The 10,064-nt window shown below is 39.7% G+C and overlaps 1 protein-coding gene across 1 annotated transcript in view; it reads right to left on the bottom strand.

Annotated features, from left to right (window-relative positions):
* Positions 1–1,937: 1,937 nt before the first annotated feature.
* The window catches only part of SI (sucrase-isomaltase), a 46,682-nt gene continuing 38,555 nt past the window's right edge, over positions 1,938–10,064 (bottom strand). Inside the window, exons 39-48 of the mRNA XM_074547501.1 lie at positions 9,597–9,631; positions 9,389–9,505; positions 8,085–8,233; positions 7,514–7,598; positions 7,362–7,418; positions 6,642–6,766; positions 6,319–6,407; positions 5,765–5,814; positions 4,034–4,201; positions 1,938–2,575 (exon numbers count right to left, since the gene is read on the bottom strand). Coding sequence (XP_074403602.1) covers positions 2,501–2,575; positions 4,034–4,201; positions 5,765–5,814; positions 6,319–6,407; positions 6,642–6,766; positions 7,362–7,418; positions 7,514–7,598; positions 8,085–8,233; positions 9,389–9,505; positions 9,597–9,631 — 950 coding nt within the window. The 3' untranslated portion in view covers positions 1,938–2,500. The remainder of the gene's footprint in view (positions 2,576–4,033; positions 4,202–5,764; positions 5,815–6,318; positions 6,408–6,641; positions 6,767–7,361; positions 7,419–7,513; positions 7,599–8,084; positions 8,234–9,388; positions 9,506–9,596; positions 9,632–10,064) is intronic.

Raw genomic sequence — 10,064 nt, 5'->3', positions numbered from 1 at the left:
GCTCCTTCCAGCTCCAAGGAAAAATCCAATTACCTGTGCATTTCTGGCGGCTTCATGAGAACAGGCACAGCCAAGTGTGACATGGTTTTATCTTTTCCATGAGTGGAATTGTAATTCCAGGGCCATCCGTGGCTCTTCAGTGCAGCAATATCTGCTCCTGTTCTACCCCATCCAGTCTCTCCCAAAATCTGGGTCCAGGAGGAGCCTTTGCAGTGCAGGGATCATTTGGGAACCCTTTGATTTTCCATCATTTTCCTGCCCACATCAATTAGTGGTGGTTTCCCTCCAAGCTGTCCCAGGTGGGATTTTCTCTTCAGCTGCTCTGAAACCTCAAGAATTCCAGCAAAATTCCAAGAGTTCCAGAAAATGAAGCTCAGAAAAAAGATTGGGAATGCAGAACTTTGTGGCTCTCAGGGAGGACATTTTTCCTTCAGTGAGGATTTTCTGGTGGGATGTACAGCAAGATTTTGTCCATCTGGGTATCGTTATTTTACAGCTGCTGGAAAGTCAAAGTAGGAGGAGAAGGAGAGTTAAAAAATCCCATTCCAGCACCAACAGGAAATTGTGGAATTCTGTTGGAAACTCCCCCTTGCTCAGGTTGAAGGATTTTCGTGGGATTTCCTTTTTCCAGTTGGGGCTGGATCCAGGGTCTCTGTGGGGTGGGACAGACTCCCAGCGGTGGCCAAGAGAGTTTGGAGCTGGGATTTCTCAGCCTGGATGAGTTCCTCAGGAATTCCTACCCTGGGGCTGAAACACAGGATTCAGTTGATGTGCTGGGACCCTGAATGCTGGAAAACTGACAAGAATGAGGTTCCCCAAATAAATAGATAAAAAAATGGGGTTTTGGAAGGGTCTCAAAGCTAAAAGAAAATTGAGTAACAAGGTTCCCCAAATAAATAAGGAATAATATAGTTTTTGGAGGGGTCTCAAAGCTGGAAAAAAGCCAATAACAAGGTATTGAAGTTGGAGGGGAGACGACCCACCTTGCATTGGTCAGCATCGACTCCACTTTTTTGATCAATCAGGCACTTTTTATAACAGTGTTAATTCACTTCATGCATATTGCAAAATCTGAGCTCACAATAGGTCAGAGATAACACACCAACTCCTCCTTATGTTTCCAATACCAAGATTTAGGTTCTCAAAATTATTTTTGCTTTCCCAAAACAGCCAAAGATAGAACATCCACTTGTTATGAGAAAGCTGCCTGAGAACTCTGATGTGCAAGGCTCTCAAGGCCTTCATGTTTGCCACTTTTACCTGTAGTTAAAAATAACCTGAGAACCTCTGCTGTTCACAGAAGCAGGGTGTGAGAATCTGCTCCTCACAGCTGCTTTCTAAGCCATCTCTGAAAAAATCTCCAACAACAAGGTTCCCCAAATAAATAGGAAAAAACTGGTTTTTTGGAAGCCTTTGGCTGTCCCTGATGTTTCCAGTGTCAGAGGAGAGGGTGCAGAATGGTGGGACAAAGTGAGAGGGAGTGGGCTGAAGGTTCTGAACCCCCTCACTGCAGCAAAGGGACACATCTGCATCAGCTCTCTGAGAAACGGGCAAGTTCTATTTCTCAAAATATAAAGGATAAAATTACTCCTAAATGAGCATTTTCTTTGCCAAATCATTATCATCGTGAAATTTCAATAATTTCACCCCCTGTAATTGCATTAATCCACCTATGAGATGCTGGTTATTGAGGTTTGTACCCCAGAATTTTAAAGCAAAGAACAACACTTGAAATGAATGTAAAGCTCAGTCACTGGAGATTGCCCCTACCTCCTGCAGCATTTTTTCCCATCAAATTTAATTGTAAATATGTTTTCCCAGTCTCTTTAGTTCATATGCTGCACTCTTGGGATAAAAAAAGGCTTTAATGTGAATTATTATTATGGTAAACACACAGCAACAACATTTCATTGAGTGAAATAAACAGAGACCAACATTCATTAATTAACCTTAAAATTTCAGGTTTATTTTTACAACTTCAAGTTGAAACACAGGGAGCACAAATCTGAAGTCATACAACCCCTCAACTTCAAATTATTCCTTCAAGTATCTGAATATTTTATGGACCAACATCTTGAAACATTATTTCATGCTAAATCAGTCATCTCAAAACATTTGCTTCTACTTTATCTGGCCTTAAATTCTCTATAATAATGACCTGCAGGGGTATAATTAAAATTAGGGTGGAAGTTAAATATAGGCAAAATTACAGCTTCAAATCCACTTTGGTAACATCACCTGCATCTTTTTTTTTTTTTTTTACAAAATTAATCAGATATGAAGTCAGACAGGAATTCTACTCTAAAAAACAGAGTTTTTCCCTTCAGTTCTCACTCTGAAAGATGAACTTTATCCTAAAGTGGCTCTGCTCACACCTGGCTGTGAACTGACTGTGCTGCTGCGTTGGGAAGGGAAAAAGCATTCCAGGGTGAGAAAAAAGCACTTTGGAAATTGAAAAGTGGTTTTAAAAATACAGGAAAATGCAGAGGTGTGGCCGATTTTATTGTCCTTCCAAGCTCCACTGCACGGTATAGCTCTGGCCCAGTTTCAGCTGGAGATTGGTGATTTTCAGGACCTGGGAATAAAACACACAAAATGCACATTTAGTAACTGAGCCCTGAAGATCCACGGTGTTTTCTGTGTTCCAGGGAGAAACTGGATTCTCATTTTAAACTGCAAGAATTTATTTTCCTTTTTTTTAATTTACATTTATTTATATATCACTGCAAACAGACTTCAACCAGCACAGATTTGGGAGTCTGACCTTGACTCTCTGATCCCTTCCTTCACCCACGGGCTCTTTTAGAGCTGAGGTTCCTTTTGTTTTAAAAATAAAGGAATTTTTTAAAGTGGAAAATCTTGGGATACATTGCAATTCAACAGTGCATATGAATTTTTTTTCCATCAAAAAGTCAACAGCAGAATCTCAGAGCAGGTTAGGGAACAAAATCCATTGCCAAAAATGGCATTAAATGGTATTAAAGTGCCATTACCTGATGGCAGCTCGTGCCTCTTTCTGAAATACGGTTTACTTTAAATATGGTAAATAAATGTGTATTTTAAATATGGTAAATATGTGCATTTTTAAATATATTAGCATATTTAAAATGTGTATTGTAAAAATTCCAAATATGCTAAATAGATGGATACTTGAAATATGGTAAACATACAAATATTTAAATACAGTAAATATTTCAGATATGGTAAATATACAAATATGGCAATAAGATATATTAAATGTGGTAAACTTATAAATATTTAAAATAGGCTAATATAAAAATTTTAATATGATAAATATATATTTTTAAATATGGTAAATAAAACTATTTTTAAATGGTAAATATATAAATATTTAAAATAGGCTAATATAAAACTTTTAAATACGCTAAATATATATTTTTAAAATATGGTAAGTAAAAATATTTTTAATTTGGTAAATATATAAATAATTTAAAAATGGTAAATATATAAATATTTTAAATATGGTAAGTAAATTTTTTTTAAATATGGTAGATGTATAAATATTTTAAATAGGCCAATATAAAATTTTTAAATATGCTAAATAGATATATTTAAAATATAGTAAGTAAAATATTCTTAATTTGGTAAATATATAAATGTTTTAAATATGATAAATATATAAATATTTTAAATATGGTAAGCAAGATATTTATATATTTGCCATATTTAAAATATTTCAAATACATTAAATATATAAATATTTTAAATGTGCTAAATATACAGATATTTAAAATATGGTAAGTAAAAATATTTTTAATATAGTAAATATATAAATATTTAATTAGGTTATTATAAACATTTTAAATATGCTAAATATATATGTCTGAAATATGGTAAGTAAAGTATTTTAAATTTGGTAAATATATAAATATTTCAAAGGCTAATAAAAAATTTAATATGCTAAATAAATATATTTTTTGAAATATGGTAAGTAAAAATATTTTACATGTTTTAAATCTGCGGAGGTTTAAGAGCACAAATGCAGGTTTTTACCCTCCCAGCAGGATCTCACCTGGTTGTTGCTGTAGCCGTGCTGGTGGTTGGATGGGATTGCTGCCCCGTGCTGTGTCACCGTCACCTCAGTGACGTTCCTGGGCACCCCCAGCACCCTGACCTCCGTGAACATGAGGTCGTTGGGGTCCGTGTAGTTCTGGTGTGTAACTGTGATCTCCAGAGTGTTCTGGAAGGAAGAGGGAAATATCAGAGATTGGGATAAGGCTGGGACAAATCCAGAGCAGCTGGGACAGTGGAAGGTGCCCCTGCCATGGAATGAGAGGATTTTGGTGTCCCTCCCACCCCAAACCTTCTAATTCTGTGAAGTCTGTCGCAGACATTTCTTCATAGAAATCCTTTCTTTGAGATTTCTCCTTCTTCTGAGAAGCAAAGGGCCCCAGAAGAAGAATGTAAACAATTGTTATCAGCTGCTGTGAAATGTAGCAGGTGTCCCTGTGATTGGCTCATCTTCCTTGTGTACCATTAAAGGCCAATCACAGGAGCAGCTCAGGGACAGATTCCCTGAGCAAAGAACTTTGTTATTCATTCTTTCTATTCTATTCTTAGCATAGCTGCTCTCTGCAACTTCTCTTCTTATTCTTTTTAGTATAGTTATAATGTATTATATATCCTATATAAATAAATCAACCTTCTGATCAAGAAACAAGATTCTCGTCCTTCTCTCACCACAGTGACCGTCTAAGGTCGCTGTAATATCAGTCCACTTCAGCTTTCCATTTGCTGTCCTCGCCCCAGGTTTGGTTTTCTCTCAATTTTTATTCCCTGTGTCTTGTTATTTATTTTTCAGATGCTGAAAGCTTTTCTCCACTCCGTTAGCCTGGCCAAATCCTGGGCTCTGCTGTGCTTTAATTGCCACTCAGCTGATTGATTCGAGGAGTGAAGAACAAGAAATTCTCAGCCCTTGGCTGGGCAGCAAGAGCTGCAGGACCAAGCCCTCCTTCCCTGCCCGGTGTCACCTTCCAGGGGCTCTGAGAGCTGCTCCAGCCTCTTCTCCTCCTGCTGCTTTTTCCCTCCCAGAACAGCTCCTGCCTCCCCATCCCCTCCCTCAGCACCCACAGCCCGCCCTCCTTCATTTTAAGTAGATTTTGGATTTCTTTAGGACGCACCCAAAAGTGCTGTGACATAATCCCATGTATTTGGTGCTCAGAGTGTTTCTCACTGTTGGTTGATTCAAGACCTCTTTAATTAGGCTTTTCCTTAGGAGGTTTTTGTAAGAGCAGGGAAAGGTGCTTTTATTTTATAATCTCCTTACAACTGCAAATATTGAGTGTTAGCAAAACAAACTCCTTTCCTCAGCAATTAACACCCTTTTATTTGACAAAGACAGAATTAGATGAGAAGAAAGAACAGTGTGGATAAAATTAGAAGACATTGTGGCACACTGGAAAATAATGAAATAAGAAAGTGTGTTTTCTTCTACAATAGAAAGAGCTTTTCTTTTAAGCCAAAAGTCCCTGTAATTAGAGCCTAATTTATTTCCAGATATTCCACTGGTTATGGAAATGAAATCTGACAATTGTGCTTAACAATACTCTTCAGATCCCCCCCTAAATTCATTCTTAACAGAATTTAATCACATTTCTTGTAGCCTAATCATCTCTATGCACAATTTAGTATAAGGTTGGGATACGCAGACATTAGGAAGACCCAAGTTAAAATACCCATAGTTAAAAATATAAAAAAAATCACCTGAAGTGACTATTAAATAAATATGAGCTAATGTGATTACCTGCTTAGCAGTAAATGATGTCAGCAGGTAAACACCATCTTCATATGCATCTGTCAAAAAGAAAGAATTAAAGAAATTGAATAAAATGTCTTTTCTGGCCACCTTATTTAACACATTATCAAAATTTCTGTCCACTGACAGCTTACAAATACAAGGGATGTATTTACATGTAAATAGAGAGAAGTTGTGAGGAGGAATCTTTGTTACCTGCCTTTCCCCAGGCCCAGGGTATGAGTTCATTTATAGAGCACATTAATTAATAAATCGCAGTGTGGTGTGGCTTCAATCAGGAAGGATCACGTTTCTGTAATGTTGGTCTGCAGGTTTCACTTCAGTTTTGCCTCTGAAGGTGAGCTCAGATCTGTCCCCCCGAAATGGCCTTGGCCAAGTCCATCCCTTCCACCCCGAGTTTGCTCCCTCTCTCCCCAGTTCACATCCTTGGGTTTGGTGTTGTCTGCTTGAACTGGGGCTTTGAGTGTCCCCAGGGATGGAGCCTCCCTTGGCGGTACCCAGCCATAAAAGGGTTTGATGGAGGGAGGAAGGGCTGGCCGTACCAATGCGAACGCCATCGTCCCAGTAAAGGTGTCCTGCTGCAGACTGGGCATCGTCCAGGGCCACCGTGAGTCCCATCGCGTTCAGCCGGCTGTGAAAACACAATTCCCTCTCAGTTCCCTCAGCTGGTCACATTCCATATTCCCCAAATGGAAATTCCTTTCCAGAAAAGTCATGTACCACCCAACTGGCCTCCCACAGCCATCTTCCCATCCCATACTACTAAAGACCATTAGGAAAAAAGAAACAAAACCGGCAAACAAACCAACAAAACCAAAAACCCGCAAAAAGACAAATAAAATTCAAAAGTTTCACTTATTCCTACCTGTAAGCAGTTGTTCTAGCAGGTAATTGCCAAGGCAGGATGTATCCACCTCGGATGTGCAGGTTGATGTGATCCAAAGGAGCCGACAGATTTTGGAATTGTTTCCTAAAGCCAGTATATGAGTCCTGTGGACAGAAAAATAGGAATTTTTACAGAGTTTTCCTTCAGAATAAAATGTAATATTTCTCTAGACAGGTTAATTAGGAGTTGTTACTGCAGGAGCAACTATTAATAAAAGAAACCCTGAAATTTGGGGTCTATAAAAGCCAGCCCTGTCCATGGGTGATGGCAGCTGAACCAAAGGGGCCAAGCAGGTGAAACGCAAACCTGTGATTAACAAAGGGAGTTTTGATCCTGCTCTTCCTATCTCCAAATCTTTTATTATTTTCCAGGAAAAATTATGCAGCTAAATCTATTTTTTTCTTTCTTCGTTAGAGAATTCCATTACAAAAGCCTTCTGTGTATCATTTGAGGGTTACAAAAAGTGAAAAGAATTCTAAATTAAAGGTATTAACTTTGCCTTTTCATTTCTCATAACTCTGGTCATGTTATTATACATTATTATGAAGGAATCGAGGATTTTTATTATTTCTTTTTATATTTCTAAGAACTTATATTAAATGCAAATTAGGCAGGGTGTTCCCACCTCCCTGCCACGCTCAGCACTGTGAAAAGACAGAAAATCCAAGTTTTAAAATACAATTTTTTAGGATGACTTACTGTGTGGTAATCATACCAGCGGGCATCGGGGAAGTAAGCCACCACACTCCGATCATTCTGCAGTTAAACACACACATTTTAGGCACCTCAGATCAAAAAGAGTGAAGCTTATTTAAACTGCCTTTCAGTAATAAATCAGTTTAAAAGCTCACCTCTCTCAACACAGGGCTGATGAGCAGGGCAGGGCCCCAGAGGAACTGCTCGTCGATGTCCCACGTGTTCCTGTCTGCCACAAACCTGCCACGAGGAGAAGCCAGAGCTGAGCTTTCCCAGAGAGTTTGTCACTAATTTCACCTACTCTTTCTAGGATCTGTTTCCTCATTATTGCTGTTAATTCAGAGATCAGTTAACGGCTGCACAAAGACCCTGATCTGACACTCAGAGAAATGAAATTTAGTGCTTAGCTTTAAGGCATGTGGTCCATTTCTCTGCTTTTGCTTTTCAGTACATTTGGACAACAAAATTCTCAAAGTCTTGCACTTATTATTTACAGTAATAAAATCTTGGACAGACTGGGACAGACTTTTTAATTTGAGCCACTGAGCTTCTTTGTAAAAAGCAAATCGCTACATGCAAAAAAACTCTGCTTTTCCCAGCCAAGACTTGGTATTTTGGACTGAAGGGGGAATGCTGTAACAAAGAGACAACTCTGTTGCTAGGGGTCACAACTGGAGGAGTTTTAATGGGAATTCTTGGTGAGGAGAGCAGGGGAATTGCACTTACTCGTGGAGAACGGGGCGGACCACGGTGCTGCCGTCGGCGTGGGCGTCGTGCAGCAAGGTGTAGAGGTAAGGTAACAGGGTGTATCTTATGTTCAGCACATTCCTGGACATGTCTTCAAAAGCTTCATCCCAGGAAGCAGGATCTTGCCTCTGAAAGAGAGTGTTGTTAGAGAAGCTGGGTTGGACTGCGTGAGAAAGCTAAAAAAAGCAAATCCACACAGCAAAACAAACCGAGGGAATTTCCTCTCTGAAGCAGAGCATCTTCATTTATTTATTCTTCACCTCAGGAGCAAGTGAAAACTGTGGCTGTCACTGTCAGCCCCAGGAGGGGAACTAGAAAGAGGAAGGCTGATAAAAACCCAGGGGAAACAGTAAAAATGTTTAATGCAAAGTGTCCCCAAGGTGTGACACGTCCCAGGGCACATCACCCATCAGCCCCAGGCACCAAGGACTGGTGTCAGGAGAGCCTCAAGTCTTTATTAAATGTAGGAACAATACCTTGGCAAATTGGGCAGGGCTGGAAGCACCACGATAACCCTGAATCTGCATTTTGAGGCTTTCAGGGCCCGTGGAAGGTGTGTGCTGTGAGATAAAGCAGCTGCCTTTGAAAAGGAGACTTTAATCCATTAGATATTTGCCATCTAAATAGCTCCACTCTGCTGGACCTGAAGCTTTCCCTGCAACACAAGTGCTGTTTCCCTTTTTTCATTCTCCCAGTTATCTTGTTTTACAGCTTTCTCCACTCCACTCCTTAGCCTACATTTAGGCAATTATTTCCCTTTCCTTTCAGCAGAAATACAATATCTGATGGTGGCAAACAGGCAGAGCACACAAATTCCTGAGTCTCACTCCAGCATCTTATTACACTGCCCCATTTTCTCATTTCTTCTATAATTATGGGCAATTAGGGCTGAGAGCACCGAGGTCAGTTGCCATAAAATCTCTATTTTAGCCCTGCTGTAGCTCATTGAAATCCAAATGACACAGAGGGGAAAATATGCAGAGCTCAGATTCAGTGAAAGCAAAGTTTTTAGAAGGGGCTTCCTTCAAGTGCCCAAATCCCAGAGCAGCCCCTCTGTGGGTACAAAACCTCGCAGGTGATGGGGAGGCTCACAGCACAGCCAGCATAGAAATAATGACAATTTTCATTTGATAAAGTGCCAAAAGTGTTGTGTTTTTCTCCATTTGACTTGGAATGTTTTTTTTTTTTTTCTGAGCCAGGGCAGTTGTGCATTCTTCTGTCTGGTTTTGCCTGTGTGTTGCAGAGGCCCAGCTGCTATGGACTATTAAAAAATTGCAACTCACCCGTGTTCCTTTCTCGTTGTGATTCCTGGAAAATGGGTAAAAGGCACCCAGCTGCATCCAGCGGACACACAGCTCATACTGCGAGTCTTTGAAGAAGCCACAGATATCAGCTCCCGTCTGAAATATTCAGAATAACCCAAATGGAAAACTGTATTATCATGTACAGCATCACGGTAATTAAATAGAAGTTAATAACTCATTAGCTTACATAAGATATTCCAAAGAGACTGAACTCCATCATGCCTGAAAAGAGAAATAAATTGAAGTTACTCGCTGGGTTTTTTTAAATTTATGGTTACATAGACAGTGTTTATTACACTACTGATTCAGAAGAGAAAAAACCAACTCCATGCCCCACAATTTCTCTAATGTGTTGCGTTTTCCTGCTACTGAAGGAGATGGGATGTGGGGGGACAGGAGCAAAGAACAAAAAATGAGTGGCAGGACAAGGGCATGGAAGGGCCTGATCCCAAAGGAATTCAAGGAGTTCCCAGCACCTGGTACAGAAGGAAGTAAGAAGAAAGAATGAAGGAAGGAATTGACCACAAATTCTGGTTGCTGAACAATTTTTTTCGGCTAAAAATCACAGGAGTACAAAAACCAAGGAGGTGAAGGAGAAGCAAAGCCAGGTTGGATAATGCTTGGAGGAGCCTGACGTGTGCACGGTGTCCTTGCC

This window comes from Zonotrichia albicollis, chromosome 9 (genome assembly GCF_047830755.1).
Source record: "Zonotrichia albicollis isolate bZonAlb1 chromosome 9, bZonAlb1.hap1, whole genome shotgun sequence".
NCBI lineage: Eukaryota > Metazoa > Chordata > Aves > Passeriformes > Passerellidae > Zonotrichia > Zonotrichia albicollis.
Note: the sequence above shows the minus strand (reverse complement) of the source record. Positions and strands in the feature narration are given on the sequence as shown.